The 25,357-nt window shown below is 44.1% G+C and overlaps 1 protein-coding gene across 6 annotated transcripts in view; it reads left to right on the top strand.

Annotated features, from left to right (window-relative positions):
- The window catches only part of OXR1 (oxidation resistance 1), a 454,063-nt gene that overhangs the window by 282,268 nt on the left and 146,438 nt on the right, over positions 1–25,357 (top strand). The window contains exon 1 of one of the 6 annotated variants that reach the window (XM_043507431.1): positions 5,693–5,773. The exons of 4 other annotated variants lie outside the window; for them this stretch is intronic. In XM_043507431.1, the coding sequence (XP_043363366.1) occupies positions 5,740–5,773 (34 nt within the window). In that variant the 5' untranslated portion in view covers positions 5,693–5,739. Of the gene's footprint in view, positions 1–5,692; positions 5,774–25,357 lie in introns of those variants that run through there. One more of the 6 variants, XM_043507432.1, reaches the window with a different exon arrangement.

The raw sequence follows: 25,357 nt of genomic DNA, 5'->3' as shown, positions 1-25,357 counted from the left end.
AACAAAATTCTGGTGACAGATTTAATTAATTTTTCATCTTACCTCTTTCATGGACAGTTTCCAGCTTTAAATCCTCAGCTGACTTTGAACACCACAAAGAGCATTTGTAGAATTTATCACTTTTGTCCAACAAAGTGTTTAGAATTCTTCTGACCTTTAATTTATCAGCGGAGCCTTCAATTGCTTTGAAATCTTTCAGAGTCATATGTCCTGACTGTGTACGCCGTTTCTTTTCATTCCCAGAATAGAAATTGTTTCACCAGGCTTCTCTCTCTGATTCATTTCTAAACTCAGTAGAACACAGAAAAGGGATATTCTGCTTGTTTTATGTGCTCACAATGGGCTTGGGATTAAATTTTCAAATGTAGGGGCCTTAGTTGCATCTGCAAAGTATGTCTGGAGGTGCAGCCCTGCGTAATTGTTTCAGGAAAATATGCATTTGCACTCACAAAATTAGTGTTTATGTACACAAAATGGATACGTACACATTCGGGGACCTGCTTTTTCAAGGATTTACTCAGCTATGTATGCATACCTGACATTCATGTTTTGTTGGTATGACTCTGGTGCCTAAATTTGCCCCATTGACATATGTCTGTTTTCTCTTAGAGACAAATAGTGCCTGTAAAAGGCTACACTCATAGAGTAAGAACAACGAGCCGAGTTCTGCTGCTTAAGATTACCAGCTACAGAAAACCTAGGCAGGGGAAAATTGTTCCCTATATGCATTTACTGAGAAGTGTTCCAAGGTGATGTGCTCCATGCCACAGTAGGGGACAATGGGAGATGATGTGGGGGGAAATGGAGGTACGGCAAGTAGATCCACAGCTAGAAAGATCCTCAGGCCAAATTTCCTAGTGATGGAGAAGCACAGGAGTGTGGACACTGCTGCAGCCCTGACTAGTTGCAAGAGTTGGTAACAATGTTAAGCTTGTGTATTGTCTGAGATATGCCATATTCATCTCAGTATTTATTCAACAGAACAGATTGAAAGTCAATTTTAAGGGTCCCTCACTCTGTGCACACATTTTATTTTTTAAGCAAAGGCCTCTCTGACTATTTAAATAAATAAATTAGTACTCAGTGTTTGCACAGTTAATTGCTTGCAGGCTTGAATTCCTACCCATCTAGCTGAAGATGCACTTACATTGCACCATCCATCTGAAAATCTCAGAATGGTTCACAAAGGCTAATAGATTTGTCTCCCAAAACCTTGTGAAGTAGAGAAATATTATCCTTGTTTTCAGATTAGGAAACTGAGGAACACAGAGAGATACAGGAAGGTTAACATTTCAAAAGTCTGCTGCCTCACTTGAAGGATCTACTGGGCCTGATTTTCTAAGATGGTGAACTTTGAGTGCTCTTGCTTATGGTTCTTAAATCGTTCGGGACCATAGTTGCTCAGCACTGAGGGTATTTCTATACTGCAAAGTAAACCCTGTGGTGCCGTATCTCAGACTCATGCTTGGGGGCTTGGGCTGGGGAGCTAAAAATAGCAATGTAGACATTTGGGCTCAGGCTAGAGCAGAGGTGGGCAAACTACGGCCCACGGGCCACATCCGGCCCATTAGACCTTTTAATTCGGCCCTCAAGCTCCCGCCGGGAAGCAGGTTTGGAGGTTTGCCCTGCTCCTGCGCTCCTGCCGGGGAGCAGGGTCGGGGCTTGCCCCGCTCTGCATGTGCCGTGGCTCTGCGCGGCTCCCAGGAAGCAGCTGGTATGTCCCCACTCCAGCTCCTATGCAAAAGGGCATCCAGGGGGCTCTGCATGCTGCCCCTACCCCTGCAGCTCCCATTGGCCGTGGTTCTCGGACAGGACAGCGCACAGAGCCCCCTGGCCATGCCTCCGTGTAGGAGCCAGAGTGGGGACATGCCGCTGCTTCCGGGAGATGCTTGAGATAAGCGCCGCCCGGAGCCTGCACCCCCGCCCCCCCGCCCCAGTCCTGATCCCCCTCCCACCCTCCGAACCCCTTGATCCCAGCTTGGATCCACCTCCTGTACCCCAAATCCCTCATCCAGCCCCACACCAGAGCCCGCACCCCCAGCCAGAGCCCTCACCCTCTGCCCCAGCCCTGATTCCCCTTCCCGCCTCCCCAAATCCCTCGGTCCTATCCTGGAGAATCCTCCTGCATCCCAAACCCCTCATCCCCAGCCCCACCCCACAGCCCACACCCCCTGCTGGAGCCCTCATCCTCCCACACCCCAAAACCCTGCCTCAAACTGGAGCCCCCTCCTGTGCCCTGACCTCCTCATTTCTGGCTCCACCCCAGAGCCCTCACCCCCTCCAAACCCCTACCCCCAATTTCTTGAGCATTCATGGCCCGCCATATAATTTCCATACCCAGGAAATTGGCCCTCAGGACAAAAAGTTTGCCCACCCCTGGGCTAGAGCCAGGGCTCTGAAACCCGGTAAGGGGTGAGGGTCTCGGAGCCCGGGGACCAGGCCAAGTGGGAATGTCTATGCTGTTGTTTTTAGCTCCAGAGCCTGAGACTTGTGAGTCCGAGTCAATCTGGGCACCAAAATCACAGGCCACTTTTGAAAATTTTGGCCCAGCTGATTTGCCCAAGGACACACAAGGAGGTTGTGTCTTACCCAGGAATAGAAATTCACGTTTTCTGAGTCATCCTGTGCATTAACCACAAGACCATATTTCCTGCTTTGTGGTTTCTTCCTTAAAAGACATTTCAACTGAAACATTTACATTTTGCTGCTCAAACTTTTATGGCACTTTAGGACTGTGTCAGTCTGAGACCTTTGTGACTTCTTTGCAAGCAAACCTTGGGTATATTTGCTCTGGTTGCCAGTGGATTTAGTGCTGTGCTCACTCTAATAGAAGATATTTGTAAAGAACATGAGAATGTTTTACTTGACTAAAGGATATTCTTTCAATATTTATTTTTAAAAAGAGGAAAATAAAAAACACAACAAACAAAAAACCACCCCCAAATCTTTGTATTTAGTGTTCTGTATTAGAGGTTCTTCTCAGTAATACTTTCCTGATTAAACCACCCTCAGCTCTACAGCTATGCCATCAGTAGTAATGCCTTTGCCTTCGTGTAACATGTTGCCTTGGAGTATCAAAAAGTTCAAGGTCTCCCCCTTTCTAAGAGCAATAAACTCTAAAGATCTGCTTTAATTTTTTTAGTTCCAATTAATGACCTATACTGCGCATTCACCCAAGGGAGTAACGAGTCGTAACTCCCTTGTGCCAGCTACCTGTATCACGGGGTGGGAAGCAGCTCCTTCAGAGCCACTGCTTCCTCTTTTACACAAGGAAGGGGTGGGCTGTGCCACCCTGTCATGTACAGGGCCCTGCAGCAGTGCCAGCACCCCGAGGGACATACGCTGTGTCAGTGTGAGGCTAGTGCAGGATACATCTCCCCCCTTTTCTGTGTCACAGTCTGTTTCTAGGGCTGCTCCTGGTGTAAAACATACAGAGGATGTGTGGCAAAATCCCAGTTTAGCTCTTTAGGGGCCTGGCAATGTGTCTTTTTCACATATGCCTTCTTTTGTAGAGAACAATTTTAGAACCATTTATACCTGGAAATATTGTAATAGTTCTTCTGGTCAATGCATTTTGGTGAATTCCTTTTCCATATGGGTACCTGACTTCACTACATATCTTTGGAGAGATGTTTTGTATGTTTTCTGTGCTTGATCTGAACATGTGTTTTGTCAACCTGGGGCGGGGGAGTGATGTTTTCTGGGGGTCCTGGATAAGGCAACTGAGCTGAAGAGGAGCCCTAACACATTTGGACTTTGGGAGATGGCAGCAGCAGGTTGGCAGGTAGTGAAGTAGAACGAGCTATTAAGCTCCCTCCATACGGCAGAGATTGTCAGCTTCTAGCCCACTCTCCCCCTTGTACTGCTCTGTATCCTGCTATCTATGCTTCTGGGCTCCCTCAGTCCTTCAGCGTTACCACTACTACCCGCCAAGTAATAGAGTAATCTTGGGGAAAGAAACAGCAGGAGCAATCTCCTAATATCAGAACTAAGGTCTGCCAGAGTACAAGAGAGGTATCCTGGCAACTGCTACAGTCTCTACGAGGGAAGCACAGAGTTTAGCAAGCGAAATTCCACTTTTCAAACCTGTGGTTCTCAGTCCCCTCATTCTACACAGTTGCTCTTACCCTCAGCTTTCCATCTAGTTTTGAGAGAGGGGCCCAGTACCATTCCTCTTGACCAGATGTTGTGCGGGGGAGGCACAGCTATTCAGCCCACTCCAATCTTCTTAAATGAGTTGCTGTTTGAAGCAGCTGCAGAGTGATTAGAGCTGGGGGACTGGAGCAGGGGGTCTCCCACGTCCCAGGTGGATGCCTAATCTCTGCACTACAGAATCATTCCCCCTCTCCCCCGTCTTCATTCATTAGCCCAATGACTTTAAGTATTTATCCACAGTAGAATAGTTATTGGGCCAAGAGAAAGAATGAGTGGGAATGATTCTGTGGTCCAGTGATTCAGGCACCAACCGTGGAGGTGCGAGACCCTGGGCCCAGTCCCATACTCCCATCTCATTTTGCCACAGTGAAACACTTCAACAGAAGACAATGAGGGACCCCACATCAGCATAACCCATAGCTCAGTGGTTTGAGCACTCACGTGAGAGATGGGAAGACCTCCCCCCTTCAAATCCTTTCTCCAACTCTGGCTGAGAGAGGGGAATTTAACCTGGGTCTTTCATATCCTAGGCAAGTGCTCTAACCACTGGGCTAAAAATTATAGGGTGGGCACCACATTTCCTCCTCTTCCAGCCATTTTGTGTGGAGTGAGGCAGGTAGCTCATTCCCACAAGAAGCAGCTTAGGCGCCTAAGATGCCTGATTCTAGGCAATGGGTTCCCATTCATGGGTTGCAAGCTGAGGTAGGCACCTCCCCGCAGCCTGGACTTACGCGCCTATCTCCATGAGAGGGATAGAGCGTAGCACATGCCGCTCAGTTGATGTCTTCCATTAGCTAACTTAGCTGGCTCCCTGCGAAGCGTACTGGGTTTTATGGATTACATCCTAAGGTGCCGATCTCTCCCTACTCATTGTATAGGAGCCAGGCACCTAACTTGGCTTTGTGGATCGGAGTTCCTGTGTTCCTGTGATTTTTCTAGGCCCCTAAAAGTTAGGTGCAGTAGTGCTCCGCTTTGCAACATCAGAGTCCTTTTGTGGATCCTGCCCTGACTTACCAAAAAAAGATAAAGAGGAAAAGTCTAACCATTCAGGATGAAACTCATCATAGTATAAAGGGGAAGTGCACTTGCAAGGCACTTAAGTGGTGCACAGGGCTTAGTACCAGAGCTCTGTATTTGGGTGGGTTTATCCTTTAGAGAGTACATTGAATGTTGCCTTTTGTGAAAGCCTTGCAGCAGTAATCAAAGACAAGGCTTAAAATGATAGGGAACATCATATAAAGCTGCTGAATCTTAGAAGAGCAACTCTATGCAAACTCTACGTTCTTAATCCAGTGCTCATACTATGCTGAGTGGCTTTAAAAGAGTATAGCTAGCTAGATACAATCTATTTTGATATTTCAGGGTAAATGTTAGTAACTGTCTCAAAAGGTTTGATGCACAGAGTGAGTAACTAGCCATATGTTTCCTAAATGCTAATGTAGAAGTGAATGCCGGTGGGGTGGGGACAAGAGTGGGAGAGCACATGTTTCCTAAAAAGGAAGTTTTATCAGGAAAAAAAGCAGAACTTCCCACTAATAAGATCAACATCACTTGCTGGTTTTCATTCAAAAGAGAACTTCAGGAATGTCGTGCACAGATTTAGACAGCTCGGAAAAAGGTATGTATAACTAGGGTTTCAGCCACTGAATCAAGGTTATCTTAAAATAAGTCAGGTGCTTCTCAGCTAGCCAAGAAAGATGCATAATTAATGCTGAATGAGGCATTAACTCGAGAAAGCATTGCCTATATAGAGCTATGTGATAAAAAAAATGTTGAGATGTTGATTAGAAAAACATCCCAAGAGTAATCAGAGGATGAAGTGTAGGGCAAGGGCCTCTGCTGCCATTTTGCCCCATACTACTGGTGGATTGGGATTGAGCACTGAACAAACCAGGTCAGAAGAGGATCACCCCAGTCATGGGGAAATAGGGGATATTGCCAGAGGAAAGAGGATGCATCTGGTGTGTCCCTGCACTGTGCCACACCCTGACTGTAGTTTTGGATACTTCCCCTTAGGATCTGGAATAATTTAACTGTTCTTGAGGCTGCTTGTGCTTTCTGCTCTTCATTGTGTAGGAACAGCACAAGTTTCACCCTTCCTTAATCTGGAACTAGAACTAAAATCTCCAGTGAACTGTTTTCCCCCTCAAGAGCCTGATCACAAGCTCACCGAAGGTAGTCGGAGCATTTGATATAAATTTTATTGTGTCCTCAAAGAAACAAAAACTCTCTCATTTAATAAAATGCTTTTTCCTGAGGCAAGACACTGATTGTTCTGAGGTCAGTGGATCACACTGTTGATATTTAGAATGGGGTGGTCATAAGGCTAAGAAATGAGTTTTTGGTCACTGACTAGGCAGTCTTTGTGTCACATGACTCTTAATTCAAACTTTCTAACAGTCTGATACAGCATGGTCAAATGGTCAGAGGTGGGATTAGGGGTTAGGAAATCCTCTGTTGTACAGTTCAGTCAGCTCTGCTATTGATTAGCTGTGTACCATTGACCATATTAATTCTTTCTGTGCCATGAACGAGTAGAAGAGTTGATTCAGGGCTGAAAGTCAAACTATATTATATTTGTACCAATAATATATTTGTTTACTTTTAAATTCAGCATACTAGATACTGCTGAATATTTGGGCTGGCAAACTGTGGTTTATTACTGCAAGGAGAAAGAGACACAACAGGGCTGACGTCAGATGTTAATTAAAGGATTTCAGTTTATGTTTAAAAATACTAAATTTATACATATAATGTATGTTGTATGGGAGAGTTCTACCATTGTGTAATTTTGGTACACTTATTAATTCTTTGCCTGATACAAGTGAAGTTATCTTGGAATATGCAAGTCTAGTAGCTATAGAGCATGGGATAGGACTTTAAGAAGATACTGCAGAAAATTTCTAACATACATGGGTTAATGTCTGAGGTGATCAGTAAAATGTGAGTTCTGCCCTGAAACCTAATTTGTGTAATCTGTGTACAGTAACTCCTCACTTAACGTTGTAGTTATGTTCCTGAAAAATGTGACTTTAAGTGAAACGATGTTAAGCGAATCCAGTTTCCCCATAAGAATGAATGTAAATGGGGGGGTTAGGTTCCAGGAAATTTTTTTTTTTGCTATAGAGTACAGCAGTATAGTTGGGAGCCCCTGCCTCACCCCACACAGGCACAGCCCACTGGCATTGCAGACAATGAGGCAGGCAAGGAGGCTGAAAGTGCTGTAGGCTAGGAGAAGCACATTGCGTGGGGGCAGCTTCTCCTACTCTGCAAGCACCAGGGGCGGGGGAGCCGTCCCGCCCAGTCCACCCCTTCCCCCAAACCCCCATCGGTAACCCGCTTCTTCTTCTCCCCCTCCCCCTTTACTCCCCATGCCCTGTCCTCGCTCCTCCCCCTCCCCCCGCCCCTGGCAGTCAGCGGGTGTTCAGGAGGCAGAAGCAGGGAAGAGGAGCGAGGACACAGTGTGCAGGCTCTCCCTCCCTCCCCTGCCTCCTGAACACAGCAAGTCAGCTGATTGCCACAGAGGGAGGGACGGGGGAGGTGCGCCATGTCCTCGCTCCCCCCCCCGGCAATCAGCTGGCTTGCAACGTTCAGGGGGCAAAAGGGCAGGGGGAGGAGCGAGGACTCGGCGCGCAGCCTCCTCTCTCCCTCCCTCCCCTGCCTCCTGCCTGCGTCAATCAGCTGGTTTGCGGCGTTTGGGAGGCAGGGGAGGGAGTGGGAGCCTGCGCACCGAGTCCTCACTCCTCCCCACTCCCTCAAGAACATTGCAAACCAGCTGATTGCCACGGGCAGGAGGCGTGGGGAGGAGGGGGAAGGCGCTGATTTGAGGGGTCTGCCGGCAGGCGGGAGGTGCTGTGGGGGGGCATAGGGGAGCTGATGGGGGACTGCCAGCTGTGGACTAAGCAGGCAGCCAAACGACCTTATAGCAAAGCGTTGCACAACTTTAAATGGAGCATGTTCTGTAATTGACCAGGGACGTAAGATCGAAACAACGTTAAGTGAGAGGATGTTAAGTGGGGAGTTACTGTAGTCTTGAAAAGGGCTGTAATATGGTACTGGACTTTCATCACTGTGAGGATCCTTGTAGCTGCATTAGTTATGCTACTGGACCTAATTCTCATTTGCACTCTGACAGTGTAAATGGGCCTAAGTGTAAATGAAAATCAGGCTCTGTTGTCTCTAACTAAGAGAGTTAGGAAGCTCATTATAAAGACACAATATGTTAACAAGAAGATGATGGACATTTAATGAGCTTTAGAGAAAGAATAGCTTCAGTCAGACTATACTGCAGGCATGAAAAAAGAGAATTAAGGCACACATTGACTGTGTTCTTAAGAGTCAAATGACTGATCTATAATCACTTCTTGATTCTGTATTCTGGAAGCAAAATGTAGTTGTATCACTTATGCTTACACAAAGAAAGAAGTGCAAAGAAAGAAGTGCAAATGCAATGAATCCATCAACCACTTAAGTCTTTTTCCAAATTCAATTTCAAAATACTGTCCATGATGAAAAAACAGAGAATGTCAATAAGAGGAGGAGACAGATATAGAGAGACATCTGTGTACAGCATCAAAAATTAACTTTGTTCTGCTGAGGTCTCACCAAGTAGGTATCATTAAAAGAGCATGTGCACAAACACAAAATCCCATTAAGATCAAGATTGATCTTATCAAAAAACTCTAAGCAGAACAGCTAGTTCCTTTTCTAATAAACTGATCTTAAACAATTAAATATGAATTGAAATCCTAAAATATATTTCCATAAACATTTGATAATGTAGCCGTTTCTCACTCTCTCTCTCTCTCTCTCAGAGAGAGAGAGAGAGAGAGAGTGTGTGTAAGGAAAATAAGAAAAGAAATGTGATTGAACTTTTTTTTTTTAGTTCCCCATAACCATATAGTGCACATTCTGTCATTTAATTCTGGAAATGAATTCCAGCATAACAGAGTAGATTATAGTCCATAGAACCTAATTTTCAGAGTTGCCTAGCAGGTGAAGTCAATAGAGACTTTTGGTGCTCTGGTTCTCTTTAAATCATGCCTCAGGCATCTAAAGTTATGTGTCCAAAAAACAAACACACCCAAAATTGAAGATCATTTTTGAAAACTCCAGTTTCATTCAATTCCCATACTGTTTTGCAGGAAGAGACTGTAAAAAGCTTTTAATCTTTAAATTAGTGTTACATTCAACCTCTTCCATTGTACTGTGCAGAGCATTACTCTGAATCAGTTCATATCTCTTGATTGGACTGCAGTAATATCTTATGCTTGATTGTACTGTATTATAATTTTATTTTCCTTCCATCATCACAGCCTAATTTTCTTTAACTTATGGCATTCCACTTTTTGAAATCCTTGCACTGATGCAAGAATAAATATTAGGCAGGTTTTCTTGCCAGAATTCCAGAGATTCCTATAAAAGATGAAAGGACCTCTTGGGTAAACCAGTATAAATCAGTGTAGTTTGACCTTGGATTAACACTGAATGTAAAAACTAAAAACAATACTTATGTAACTAACAACATGTACAACAGAGTAGACAGAGCCCATACAGGCCAGAGGAACTAACAACAAACTCAGATATCTTTACAATAATATCTGATAGGCTTGACTTGTCAGTTGGACCTCATTAGATTTGATAAGACAAAAGGAAACTTGAAGGCTTGTGGAATCTAAAACCCTTCAGAGAATGCTATAGTAATTAAATATTACAAAAATTGAGTCTAAGGTCTCAATTCTGATAGTCAGGAAGTCCCATCCTGTTGCAAGATTGGGGCCTAGGTGACAGAGCTAACAGACAAGTGGTAAGCCTACCACAGATACAAACTCTAGTGATTTTCTTCCCTAACTTCTTTTTTTAAATGTGCCCTTAGCTATCAAATTATTAAATATACTTTAAATTGGGGCACCCAATTCCATATGTGGGTGCTAAAATATGTATTTGAGCATCTAAGCAGTAATTTGAGTAATTGTGAAGTGGGTTTTCACATTTGAAAAGAAGCTCACAATGTTTATATCCTAAAAGCAAAAGGAGTTTGTACAAACTACTAAAATTAAATTTTCATATATAGAGAGAGTTTATATAGTAATTAACACTGATTTTTAATGAATACCAAATTATTGGGATTAGGTCTAGACTAGATTTTCATCTCAGAGACCTGGTTCAAATCCTAATTCACAAGAGAAAATAAGGCAGCTGTTTACATCTCAGTCTTTGCTCACATTTATCTGCAGCTCAGTAGTATTGGGAAATCTGGCAAGTATGGCATGAAAGAGGCTCATTTCTTGTATAGCAGGCATGTGTGTTGGCAGAATCCTGAGGAAGCTTGAATAGCATTTGCTGGCATTTTGCCTGGTATTAGCTGCTGCAATTAACACTTACTTTCACAAGCACCAAACTTGTCCACAAGTAATTATAGGTCACTACCACATGCTGTTGTGTAGTTTTATCCTTTTCTCCCTTAAATCCCAATCAGTTGTAATATTCTTTTCACCCTTAAAAATATTTCTTTTCCTATTAATTTTTCCTCTTTTACTTGGCCAAGATTAATTTCTCCTCCTCCCTCTCCCACCCCTTTGTAGACTGGATGCCAAAATGCACAGAGAGGTATAGTTCAGAATTTGATCTGAGGCTGGGAAGTAGCCCATGAGTTACTAAAGTTGGAAAAAATTGCAGTGGGACTAAGATGTGTCTATACTTTCAGCATTAGGAGACCACCAAATGTGGATTACTAAATAAATCATTAATACAGTGCCATAAATTTACCTGGAGCTTTACAGAGTGAGACCCTGTCCCTCAGGGTTTTATGATACGATGCTGAAAGTGATAGAGTTCTACTCACGTTAGCACTTACACCTTTGCTAACACCAGCTGCACGAATGTCACAGATCAGAAAGTAACTTTGAGAAATATCCAAGCCCTTACAGCCCCAGTTTAGCGGGTTATCATTTATATAAAAGTGCTGAACAGTCACATGAAAGTAACAGCAAAGTTTCCTCAGCAAAAAACAATCATTATTGTGTTTCTGGATGCTGAGAGTTATAAAGCAAGTTTAATCAGGGAGTGTTATTTTGTGAGGTTGTTCAGACTATTTCTAATAAGAAACCAACCTACGACTAAAAAAAATCTTTAAGAAATATTGCAGAAAATCAGTTTTTTAAACAGAAAATATTACTGTGGGCCACCATTGTGTCAGTTCTCATAACCTAGACAGGGTCAAACCCGGTCAGTATTCAGAATAAAAGAAAAGGAGGACTTGTGGCACCTTAGAGACTAACACATTTATTTGAGCATAAGCTTTCGTGAGCTACAGCTCACTTCATCGGATGCATGGATGAAGTGAGCTGTAGCTCACGAAAGCTTATGCTCAAATAAATGTGTTAGTCTCTAAGGTGCCACAAGTACTCCTTTTCTTTTTTGCGAATACAGACTAACACGGCTGCTACTCTGAAACCTGTTAGTATTCAGAATGGAGACATTCAAGAAAATCTAGCTGCCCTGCCATAGGATGTGGTATGGATAATGGCAATTTAAGAAGCAGCTGAGTCTGTGCTGTATTCAGCTGTGAACTTCCAGCCTGGCCCATTAGGTGCAGTGTCACTCCATTGCTGAGAGGGGATACAGGCTACTGGAAGTGGGACAAAGCCTCCTCCCCCCCCAACATGACAGAGGGGCTGTGAGGCCAAGTCTGAGCAGGCAGTGAGGCAGCCAGCACTCTTCTTCCTTGCCACTGGTACACACCATGCGTAACATGCATATGGCAGCGGGCACTACTGCCTGCATTGATCAGATTCCATGATCAGGACCTAAATCAGTACTGAATCAATGCCTGGATGAGATATTAGAGGACACTGAGCAGGTAGTGCTGGAACCATTTTTAATTATTAAGATCGCATGGTACTTTCTGCAGAAGACATATAAATCTTGCTGTCATGTCCAAAATTCAGTTTAGTTAGGAATTCAGTTTAGTTATTATGTCTTCCTAAAATTGCCTTTGTTGTTTCAATGGGAAAACTTTTTCCGCATTTTCCCTTCTAAATAGAAATATCGTTGCATGGTGTTTCTGGTGAATCACAAATATGGCATGCCACCTCAGAGGTGGCCACATTTCAGTAGGGAGTGAATTGATTCCTGTATAATCAGGTTTTAGAACAATTTGAGAGCCATCTGGATCAAAGTAGCTAAAATGTTATCAGTCATCAAAATACCTTGTATGCTTTATCAAAATGTTAATTAAATTCTAATAGTAGTTTGTGGTGAAATGTAGCAGTCGTTTAACAACACACAGCAACAATACATACAATATACAACTGGAATTGAAGAAACACATCCATTTGAAACTACAGGGGAAATGTAGGTAGACAGAATGTAACTGCACAGACAGATATATGACCAGAATAATGGTGAACATGCCAGCCCACATTATCCAAAAAGCTCCACAACCAGATACCATAGTTATGGGTGCACTTTCAATGCTTAGATAAAGATAGGTTAAATATATCAACCATATGTTGTTGATCCCATAGATGAGCAAAATATATCAATAGGGCAGCACCTTGATGCAGTTTTCTCACAAGATTCCACCTGTAATAAACTCAGTAGTAAGTATAGGATTTGGACAGATTAGATCTTGTAAGTTTCTCTGGCCCTGTAGCCCACAGACTGACTAACATCCTGTGGTACACACACACAGTGACTGTATTTCCTGATTTAGACTCATCAGTTCTAGAATGAACGGTCATTTACAAGTCATTAGGGGTATTTTTTTACTGACAATATGAAAAAAATTATTTCCTATTTCAAATATTATTGTCAGGGAAAAGCTTTATTTAAAATATGGTCTTGGACTGGCCCTCTCTCCTAAACTGGCTGGTGCTTAAAAAAATTTAAACATTGAGCTGTATGTATGATTTAGCAACCCAGCAATTTAAGGAACAATCCTGCAAGGTGCTGAGTGCACTCAACTACTATTGAGTTGAATGCCTCCTCTGCAAGATGCTGACAACCTCAACTCTATTTAGTGGTGTGGCCCCTTCAGTGAGCACCCAGTGGGAATTGAAGGAGCTCAGCACTTTGCAGGACTGGTTCCTTAGTCATTCTATTCCAGATCTAAGCAATATATCCAGCTGAACTCTTTTAATTTATTTTTAAAGCACCTTCAGGTTAGGCAATAAGGTGATAATCAAGCTCATATTTTAAATAAAGTATTTGCACTAAAAAGTAACCCAAAAACCTTGATTAGGAAAATATTTTTCTAAAGCCAGAACAAACCCAAACTGATTTGTAGTTCAAAGGGAATTGCGGGCTCTCAGCACCTGGCAGGATTGTGTCCTTAAAAAGATTTGTAGGGCTATGCCTATAGCACTGTACTGTTGTTTTTGTTTTCACATTAGTATGGGAAACCATTTACTTCTGTAAAATGTTTAGATTGTTTAAAAAATAGAGGGAATTGTTATTATTTCAATATGATCTTTGATTAAAACAATGCTTTTCATTTGCAGCTGCAGGTACCACATCATTGCACCGCATTATGATTAGAAAAAATAAAAACTGGCATAAACCTTAGCACAACTTAGTGGGCTCATAACAAGAGTAACTGGATTAAATTCTGTGGCCTAAGTAGGGCCCTACCAAATTCACAGTCCATTTTGGTCAATTTCACAGTCCTAGGATTTTAAAAATCATCAATTTCATGATTTCAGATATTTAAATCTGAAATTTCACGGTGTTGTAATTGTAGGGATCCTGACCCAAAAAGGAGTTGTGGGGGGAGGAGGTGTCACAAAGTTATTGTAGGGGGGGATTGCAGTGCTGCGACCCTTACTTCTGTGCTGCAGCTGGTGGCAGAGTTGCTGTCAGAGCTGGGTGGCCGGAGGGTGGCAGCTGCTGGCTGGGAGCCAAGCTCTGAAGGCAGAACTGCTGCCAGCAGCAGCACAGAAGTAAGGATGGCCTGGTATGTTATTGCCAACCTAACTTCTGCACTGCTCTCTTCAGAGCTGGACCCTTGGTCAGCAGCCACACTTTCTGGCCTCCCAGCTCTGAAGGCAGAAGTAAGAGTGGCATGGCATGGTATAGGTACCCTTACTTCCGCGCTGCTGCTAGTGGGGCACTGCCTTCAGAGCTGGGCACCCAGGCAACAGCCGCTGCTCTCCAGCCACCCATCTTTGAAGGTAGCACATAAGTAAGTCTGGCAATACTGTGACCCCCCCTGCAACTCCCTTTTGGGTCAGGACCTCTGGTTTGAGAAATGCTGGTCTCCCCCATAAAATCTGTGTAGAATAGGGTAGAAGCACACAAAAGACCAGAATTCACTGGGGGAGACCAGATTTCACGGTCCGTGATGTGTTTTTCATAGCTCTGAATTTGATAGGGCCCTAGGCATAGGAGATCAGACTAGATGATCTTATGGTCCCTCTGGCCTTAAAATCTATGAATCCTAAATCTTGAAACAAAGCAGAACTTGATTTTTAGGTTCAACATCCCCTTCCAGAAACCATCTACCTCTATGCTAAAGTCTTGGGCCATATTTTAACTGCGAATTTATGATAGGGTTGCTGATGTCTTCAAGCTTTGCAAGTTCCAGGGCTTCCATGGGACAGAAGTGAGGTCACTAGATTCTGGGATGCATAACTTGAGGATGCACCAGAGCACCACAGATGGAATAGAACAGTTATCAATGAGAGATAAAGAAAATGCTATACCCATTTATCCATATGCTCATGACAAAGGAGTAATAGGCTGACTGGGGAGCAAAGAGCATTGGGATGCCTAAATCCCAGTTTTAGGCACCACTGCTATCCACAATTCTCCCCCTTACCCCCCCCAACTTGGCTCCCTCCTAGCTCTGTACGAGCTTAAACTCATGTGATGCCGAAATTTCTGCTGAAAAAGTTCACTAGGTGCCTAAGTTCCTGTCTCTGGGCACATACACTGCTACCCCACTATAGGAATCCAGATGCCTATCTCACGCCTAAGCCCCAGAATGATCCACAAGCCAGGAGAAGATAGGCATTGCTCCACTGACCTTGTCTATGGGGCTTAATGTGATAGGCATGATCCGAGGCTGCCTACTGGATTGGCATCTTTTAAAATTGAGGTTACGAACTGGAGATGGTGCTTCACTTATAACTTTTATCTCAGTGGTTAGAGCACTCACCTGGAATATGGGAGACTCAGGTTCCATTTCCCCCTCTGCCTGATGAACAGAGGTCCCACCTCTTAAGAGTATGCCCTTACCACTGAACTATGGGATATTCTGATACGGATCTGTTTTAATCTCTCCTGGTGAAGCTCTTTCACTTTGGATAAATAAAGAATCCTTGGAACAGAGAGACTTGTTCCTGGATCTCCCACTTCCCAGGTGAGTACTCTAATCACCAGACTTGGGTCATTCTCTTGCACTTTCTCTCTGGCTGGCACAATGACTATTTAAATATTTATTCAAATTGGAACAGCTTTGACAGGAGAGACTGAGGGAGACATACATCAAAATTTTCCATAGCCCAGTGGTTAGGGCACTCTTCTGAGAGGTGGAAGACTTTACCGTAGTTCTTTCTGTGTGCTGCTGACACATCAGGCAGTCCAGTTCTTTCATTGATTACAGTCACTCATTAGTTGTGGTATTTCTTGCCAACACATTCAGTAACCTCTATTACTGACTTCTGCAATTTCCTTCTTGTCCTTCCTTGCTTTCTCTGTCCTCGCTTGGATACCCAGTTCAATACTTGCTTAGTATTTCTCCCATCTTCCATACAGTATGCATGTCCCACCTGCCCAAGCCTTTTTTTTTTGATATTTTATAACGTCCTGGTAATGGGGGCGGGTCTTTAGTTTTCAGCTCCCCCTTACAGTGAGGCAAGGAGAAAACCAATTCAGTTCTTCCACCCCCATGCTGTTGCACCCGACTGTGCTTTGTTAAATCCCTGTTGAGGATTGGGTCCTCTGTCTTATTCTTCAATAGTCTCTGTTCTTCTTTGAGGCAAAGGGGAAGTAAAAGTTCCAGGCCCACCAGGATTTTATTGGCTCTAATTCCCCTGGGCTTATGAGCTTTCTTGTCTGAGAGTCTCTGGCTGTGCAACCCCACCCATGCACTCCACTGAGTTCCAGTTTACAGCCCTTGTTGGGAAAAGCCAGAAATCAATCCTCCACAGTCCTTCACGGTTCCCTGAGCTACTTCCTACCTATGCAGTCTTCTTCAGTTTCTCACACTGCTTCTCCCTCTTCAGTGAGCTGATATACTTGGCAGTCTGCTGAAGGAATCCTATCACTACAATCCCTCAGTCTGTGTAACCAAATGCATCCCTGTATTCATACCCTACACACTATTGGAATAATCTTTGTACAAAATATACCTTGTAAGGTATCATTTGAAAACTAACAGGCTGGTCAATAATTTAATTGGTGTAATGTATGTAGCAACATTATATGCAAAATTATGAACATAAGCTGAAATCATGACTGAAGTGTGTTTACCAGACAAGTCTGGGAAGTGGGTAAACCCATTTCTCAAAGACAAAGGACAAGGTGATGGCCCTAGCGAGGTGTCATCATGTATCTAGTGACCATTCTTTAGCATGGAAGTAGAGGAAGGCAAGAGACAAACAGATCTGTATTTTAGCAAGCAGGTGAAAAGCAACAGAATAACATCTTTTCCCCACCAGCCTCCATACTCTCAACTCGAAAGAGTTTTATCTAGGGATCATGCTCAGGAAAATGCATTTCAAAAGGGTGACTGAACTATAAAAATGAGGGGCAAAACAGTTCAAGTTATCTCTCCCTGTCCATCTCTGACTTTTCACCAAAGAAGACAAAAGAAACAGCCTTTGAACCTTGGGAGCAGATCCTGACCTGAGAGTTTGATCAACAATGTACTGAAAACTGAAAACCTGTGATAAGAATTTCACCTTCTTTTTTTTTTCCACCAAATGTATCCGATGAAGTGAGCTGTAGCTCACGCAAGCTTATGCTCTAATAAATTTGTTAGTCTCTAAGGTGCCACAAGTACTCCTTTTCTTTTTACCTTCAATCAAGTCTACTTTATTCAGTTTAGTACTAGGAAGCATTTTATTTTTATTTTTCTTGTAACCTGTCTGACTTTAATGCCTTCATACTTGTAATCATTTCATATCAATTTGAAATTAAATAAATTTGTTTGACTCTTTAATCAAAACTAACCCAGTGTGGTGAACTGTGTGAGCAGCTCCATTTAAGATGGCAAGCTGTTGTACCTTTACCCCCTAGGGGAGCTACACACCTGATATATCTGGACTGTACAGGAGAGGGCTGGACAATCCTAAATACATGTTTTGGGGGGGAAATCTGTAACTGCGAGTGTGTTCCTGACAAAAGGAAGAAAGGAGAGCAGCACAATGCAGACCCTGGACTTCAGAAAAGCAGACTTTGACTCCCTCAGGGAACTGATAGGCAGGATCCCCTAGGAGGTTAATATGAGGGGGAAAGGTGTCAGGAGAGCTGCTGTATTTTAAAGAAGCCTTACTGAGGGCACAGGAACAAACTAACCCGATGTGCAGAAAGAATAGCAAATATGGCAGGGAACCGGCATGGCTTAACAGAGAAATCTTCGGTGAGCTTAAACACAAAAAGGAATCTTACAAGAAGTGGAAACTTGGACAGATGACTAGGGAGCAGTATAAAGATACTGCTCGAGCATGCAGGGGTGTAATCAGGAAGGCCAAAGCATATTTGGAGTTGCAGTTAGCAAGGGATGTGAAGGGTAACAAAAAGGGTTTCTATGGGTATGTTAGCAACAAGAAGGTGGTCAGGTAAAGTGTGGGACCCTTACTGAATGGGGGAGGAAACTGAGTGAAAGATGATGTGGAAAAAGCTGAAGTACTCAATGCTTTTTTTGCCTCGGTCTTCAGAGACAACGTCAGCTCCCAGCATGCTGCACGGGGCAGCACAGTATGGGGAGGAGGTGAGCAGCCCTCAGTGCTGAAAGAACAGGTTCAGGACTATTTAGAAAAGGTGGACATGCACAAGTCCATGGGGCTGGATGCAATGCATCCAAGGGTGCTGAGGGAGTTGGCTGATGTGATTGCAGAGCCACTGGCCATTATCTTTGAAAACTCGTGGCAATCAGGGGAGGTCGCGGACGACTGGAAAAAGGCAATCATAGTGCCCATCTTTAAAAAAAGGGAAGAAGGAGAATCTGGGGAATTAGACCAGTCAGCCTCACCTCAGTCCCTGGAAAAATTATGGAGCAGGTCTTCAAGCAATCCATTTTGAAGCACTTGGAGGAGAGGAAGGTGATCAGGAACAGTTAACATGAATTCACCAAGGGCAAGTCATGCCTGACCAACCTGATTGCCTTCTGTGATGAATTAATTGGCTCTGTGAATATGAGGAAAGCAGTTGACATGATATATCTTGATTTTAGCAAAGTTTTTGATATGATCTCCCACAGTATTCTTGCCAGCAAGATAAAAATGTATGGACTGGATGAATGGACTATAACATGGATAGAAAGCTGGCTAGATCGTCGGGCTCATCAGGTAGAGATCAATAGCTCAATGTCTAGTTGGAATCTGGTATCAAGCTGAGTGGCCAGGGGACTGTACTGGTGCCGGTTTTGTTCAACATCCTAATTAATGATCTGGATGATGGGATGAATTGCACCCTCAGAAAGTTTGCAGATGACACTAAGCTGTGAGGAGAGGTAGATACACTGGAGGGTAGGAATGGGTCCAGAGTGACCTAGACAAATTGGAGGATTGGGCCAAAAGAAATCTAATGATGTTCAGCAAGGACAAGTGCAACGTCCTGCACTTGGGATAGAAGCATCCCATGCACTGCTACCGGCTGGGGACTGACTGGATAAGCATCAGTTCTGCAGAAAAGGACCTGAGGATTACAGTGGACAAGAAGTTGGATATGAGTCAATAGTGTGCCCTTGTTGCCAAGAAGGCTAAGGGCCTATTGGGCTGCATTAGTAGGAGCATTACTGGCAGATCGAGAAAAGTGATTATTCCCCTCTACTCGACACTGGTGAAGCCACACCTGGAGTTTTGTGTTCAGTTTTGGGGGCCCCACTACAGAAAGGATGTGGAAAAATTGGAGAGAGTCCAGCGGAGGACAATGAAAATTATTAAGGGGCTGGGGCACATGCCTTATGAGGAGAGGCTGAGGGAACTGGGCTTATTTAGTTTGCAGAAGAGAAGAGTAAGGGGGGATTTGATAGCAGTTTTCAACTACCTGAAGGGCAGTTCCAAAGAGGATGGTACTAGGCTGTTCTCAGCAGTGGCAGATGACAGAAGAAGGAGCAATGGTCTCAAGTTGTAGTGGGGGAGGACTAGGTTGGATATTAGGAAAAGCTATTTCACTAGGAGGGTGGTGAAGCACTGGAATGAGTTACCTAGGGAGGTAACTCCTTAGAGGTTTTTAAGGCCCAGCTTGACAAAGCCCTAGCTGCGATGATTTAGTTGGGGTTGGTCCTGGTTTGAGCACCGAATTGGACTAGATGACCTCCTGAGGTCTCTTCCAACCCTAATCTTCTAAGATTCTATGTTGGGGTCACTCTGCATGGTGGAACCCATAGTGTGACTGGAGTGTGTAGGCAGGCTGCAGCTATACACAGACACTCAGAGTGTAACCTGCATGCTGTTAGGCTATTTGTGAGTGGCCCAGGGCATTGCAAGGCACCCAAGGTTGCAGGACAGGGATGACACAGCCCCTCATTGGTTTGGATTGCACCCCAAACTGTCATAGTCTGTTTGGTAGCCTCCCCATCTCCTCTCCTGCTGTTCTTTTATCCTCAACTGCTGTCAGCTCTGGCTGGGAATGCAGGCAGTTGCTTTATTTCAGCCTTTCGAAGCTGGGCCAGCATGGGGTATATAGGCCTTATGACAGTCCTGCTCGTCAGCTCCCTTACTCTCACATTTGTAATTTTGTCCTTCCATGAAATTTGTAGTATCTTCATCAGCTATCTGCGAAGGGCAGCCTCCAGGCTGTTTTGTTAGCCATTGTCATCAGCCAAGTCTCTGCTCTGTACAGTAGCATGCTCAATACAATCACATGGTATAATCTGACCTTTAGTTAGGTGTGGAGACCTCTTCTTGACCAGATGTTGTTCATCCTTCCAAACAGTGGTGTTTGCTTTTCCTAATCTCGGATTAATATCTTTATTGCCAACTTCAAATGTCACCACACTGCCCAGATGGCAGAACTCTTCTGCCTGTTCAATTTCCTTTCCATCCACATGCACCTTTGCATCTGTTGTCCAGTTTCCTACCTTCATAATTTTGGTGTTTTCTGCATTTACTTTCAATACAATTTTTGCTACTTCCTGTTCCACCTCTGATTTAAGGGCAATAATTCCATTCCATATTATAGTTAGCAATGTCACTGGCAAAGTCAGGATTGTGTAACTCATCTTCACTAACCTATTTTACACCTTTTATTGTCCGTTTCACCACCCAGTCTATTGCTAATGCAAGAAGGATTGGTGATAATACACATTCTTGTCTAATTCCAGCCACAGTATCAAACCACTCATCCAGGCCTGTATCCTTACTGCACATCTATTTTAATCACATAAACTGCTTGTGAGAGACAAGGCAGGGAGGTAATATTTTTTATTGGACCAACTTCTGGTGGTGAGAGAGACAAGTTTTGAGCTTACACAGAGCTCATCTTCAAGTCAGGGTAGACCTGAAGAAGAGTTCTGTGTAAGCTCGAAAGCTTGTCTCTCTAACCAATAGGAGTTGGTCCAATAAAAGATATTACCCACCCACTGTGTCTCTCTAATATCCTGGGACTGACCTGGGTACAACACTGCATAAACTGCTTGTGACAGACATGGCAATTTTCTGAAATAGTCTGGACAACCCTTAAGAATCTTAGGATTTCATTGTATTAAAAATACAAATGTTTATATATTATTGTAGGATTGTATGCAATGTTTCTAGGGTGGAGACATTACTAATGTAAATCCTGGGAAGTGTTATGAGCTTCAAAGGACTCTTAAGCACTAAGCCATATCAGAATGAACATTTGTGATAAACTAAATTGACTGGATTTCCTAGGAAATACTTGGGACGAGGAGAATGCGATTTTCTACCTCCAGACCCAACCTTTTGAAGCTAGGCCCTGAGGATAAACCCACTGTCTACAAATTACCTATTCCCAGATCAAAGAGCTAGCCTATACAAGGGAGTGACTCACAGGTTCATTGGGATTCTTGTTCTCAGAAAAAGGTAACCTTATTAGCAAGCACGTGGGCTCTTTTATTGTTTTAATGTTTTCTCTGGAATGCTTTCACTTTAAGAATAAATGTGTGTGCTTAGGAAAAGCTGTGTGGCACCTTATAACTGTGGGTAATTACGTCATTTATAGCCTCTGAGGAGAATGAAAAGCATGGCCTGTTTAAGCAGTCTGAATTGCTACGGAATTCAGTGTAGGCAGGGAACTGCGCAGCCAGGAAATTAGGAGCTGTGACGCTAAAAGTGGGTGCCCTTGCTGGATCATGAAGAGAAAATATGAGTGCAGGTGCCCTGAGCTGCCTATTATGTTAATCAGTTTTTCTGGTATCCCATAGCTTCTAGCAGTATTTCACAGGGTCTCTCTATGGACACTATCAAACTCTTTCTTAAAGTTGATTAAGATGGGGTTTTGCCAAGCAGTATCTTTTTCAATGATCTGTCAGGGTGAGTCTCCGCTCACAACATGATTCACTTGACATAACATATTGTGGGCCGCATATGTGGCCCACAATGGTAAATAGGTTGAGAACCACTGGTCTATGTGGTTGACAGTCAAATTGTTGATCTCTATGTGAGCTTGCAAATCCTTTTGTGCTGGAAGAGAAGCCGCCTACCTTTAGAGTGTTTGTGCCACAGAGATTCAAGAGCCATTTACCATTATCAGTTTGGGGGCCTTCCGCTGCTGTACCCATGACTCCTTCCAAAACAATAGAGTTGTTGCCGATTTGTTCATTGAAGTTGCCTACCATCTAACTTCATATGACAGTATTCAAGATACAGGTACATCATGTCCAATTTCAAAAGACAGTTTGTCAACACAGGTTAAGATGAAAAGTTACTGGAATAATGTTTTTTAAAAAGATTAAAAATATACAAGAATAAAAAATTATACAAATTGTTAAACAAAAAACCCAACTTGATGTCATAGTTAGGTATGTCATCCAGTACTGGTTGCATCTGCGTGTAGAGTGTATTGTTTTCACGGTCACCTGCTGCATTTGTTGGTGCATATACTTGGATTATCATACACTTGACATATCTTGTTTGCAGCCTGGCTGCTGTTAGTCTGTCATTCAGTGGCTCCTAAGACAACAGGATCTTCACTCTGATGTTATCCAGAATAATTCCAACAGCTCTTTCATGCATTCCTCGTCCTGAGTATAAGATTGTAGCACCATTAGACACCATCTTGCTTTACTGATGCCAAGTATACTTAAATGGGTATTTTTCATGTCTCTTGTAACCTATGCCAGCTTTCCCATACTATACAAAGTACGGACATTCCACGTGCCTACTGTTGTTATAGATTTGGTCATCAGGATTTGATGTCTCCATCTCAACTTCCTTTCAGCTCTCACTGGGATCTCTTATACTTGGATTTAGAGCTCCATTTGCATCTACAGTTCTGAAGTTTGGATTTAACTTAGGGGTGGGCAAACTTTTTGGCCCAAGGGCCACATCTGGATGGGGAAATTGCATGCAGGGCCATGAATGTAGGGCTGGAGCAGGTGCTTGGGGTGTGGGAGGGAATGCAGCCCCTCGCTGCTCCTGGAAGCGGCCGGCACCACGTCCCTGCAGCCCCTGGGTGAGGCGGAAGAGGGCTCTGTGCACTGCCCTTGCCTGCGGGTACCTCCCACAAAGCTCGCATTGGCCATGGTTCCCTGTTCCAGGCCAATAGGACCTGAGGGGACCAGTGGCTGCAGGCGAGGGCAGCGTGCGGAGCCCTCCCACAGAGGCTGCAGGGACGTGGTGCTGGCCGCTTCCAAGAGTGGCGCGGGGCCTGCGGTGCCATAGGGGTGGAAATCCCACGGGCCAGATCCAAAGCCCTGATGGGCCAGATCCAGCCCACGGGCCGTAGTTTCATAGAATCATAGAATATCAGGGTTGGAAGGGACCTCAGGAGGCCATCCTCCTGCTCAAAGCAGGACCAATCCCCAACTAAATCATCCCAGCCAGGGCTTTGTCAAGCCTCACCTTAAAAACTTCGAAGGAAGAAGATTCCACCACTCCCTAGGTAACACATTCCAGTGTTTCACCACCCACCTAGTGAAAAAGTTTTTCCTAATATCCAACCTACACCTCCCCCACTGCAACTTGAGACCATTACTCCTTGTTCTGTCATCTGCTACCTCTGAGAACAGACTAGATCCATCCTCTTTGGAACCCCCGTTTAGGTAGTTGAAAGCAGCTATCAAATCCCCCCTCATTCTTCCCTTCCGCAGACTAAACAATCCCAGTTCCCTCAGCCTCTCCTCATAAGTCATGTGTTCCAGTCCCCTAATCATTTTTTGTTGCCCTCCGCTGGACTCTTTCCAATTTTTCCACATCCTTCTTGTAGTGTGGGGCCCAAAACTGGACACAGTACTCCAGATGAGGCCTCACCAATGTTGAATAGAGGGGAATAGTCCCGTCCCTCGATCTGCTAGCAATGCCCCTACATATACATCCCAAAATGCCATTGGCCTTCTTGGAAACAACGGCACACTGTTGACTCATATCCAGCTTCTCGTCCACTGTAACCCCCAGGTCCTTTTCTGCAGAACTGCTGCCTAGTCATTCGGTCCCTAGTCTGTAGCGGTGCATGGGATTCTTCCGTCCTAAGTGCAGGATTCTGCACTTGTCCTTGTTGATGTCATCAGCTTTCTTTTGGCCCAATCCTCTAATTTGTTTACGGCCCTCTGTATCCTATCCTTACCCTCCAGCGTATCTACCTCTCCCAGCTTAGTGTCATCTGCAAACTTGCTGAGGGTGCAATCCACACCATCCTCCAGATCATTTATGAAGATATTGAACAAAACCGGCCCGAGGATGACCCTTGGGATACTCCACTTGATACCGGCTGCCAACTAGACATGGAGCCATTGATCACTACCCATTGAGCCTGACAATCTAGCCAACTTTCTATCCACTTTATAGTCCATTCATCCAGCCCATACTTTTTTAAAGATGGGCACTACATTAGCCTTTTTCCAGTCATCTGGGACTTCCCCCGATTGCTAGGAGTTTTCAAATATAATGGCCAATGGCTCTGCAATCACATCCGCCAACTCCTTTAGCACTCTTGGATGCAGCGCATCCGGCCCCATGGACTTGTGCTCGTCCAGCTTTTCTAAATAGTCCTGAACCACTTCTTTCTCCACAGGGGGCTGGTCACCTCCTCCCCATGCTGTGCTGCCCAGTGCAGTAATCTGGGAGCTGACCTTGTTCGTGAAGACAGAGGCAAAAAAAGCATTGAGTACATTAGCTTTTTCCACATCCTCTGTCACTAGGTTGTCTCCCTCATTCACTAAGGGGCCCATACTTTCCTTGACTTTCTTCTTGTTGCTAACATACCTGAAGAAACCATTCTTGTTACTCTTAACGTCTCTTGCTAGCTGCAACTCCAAGTGTGATTTGGCCTTCCTGATTTCACTCCTGAATGCCCGAGTAATATTTTTATACTCTTCCCTGGTCATTTGTCCAATCTTCCGCTTCTTTTAAGCTTCTTTCTTGTGTTTAAGATCAGCAAGGATTTCACTGTTAAGCCAAGCTGGTCGCCTGCCATATTTACTATTCTTTCTACACATCGGGATGGTTTGTCCCTGTAACCTCAATAAGGATTCTTTAAAATTCAGCCATCTCTCCTGGACTCCTTTTCCCCTCATGTTATTATCCCAGGGGATTCTGCCCATCCGTTCCCTGAGGGAGTCAAACCTTCAGTTTGCCCATCCCTGGTTTAAGTGAACGGTTTCTGTTGCAGTAGGGCTTTACCTGAGTGGGTTGCAACACCCCCAGCAGAACCCTCCTCTTTTATCCAGATTTGCGACCATCACTGTTGCTTACAGTTTCAGAAGTAGAAGACCTCTGTCCAAATCCTTTCTCCCTCTCAGTTAGCGGGGAGAATTGAAACTGGGTCTCCCACATCCTGGGAGTGTGCTAACAACTGGGCTAAAAATTATAAGGGGAATGCACCTTCTCCTCCTCTAGCATTTCTTGCTAAAAAA

The sequence above is a fragment of the Dermochelys coriacea genome, chromosome 2, assembly GCF_009764565.3.
Source record: "Dermochelys coriacea isolate rDerCor1 chromosome 2, rDerCor1.pri.v4, whole genome shotgun sequence".
Lineage (NCBI taxonomy): Eukaryota > Metazoa > Chordata > Testudines > Dermochelyidae > Dermochelys > Dermochelys coriacea.
The sequence above is the reverse complement of the archived record's forward strand: the minus strand, read 5'-3'. Positions and strand labels throughout refer to the sequence as shown.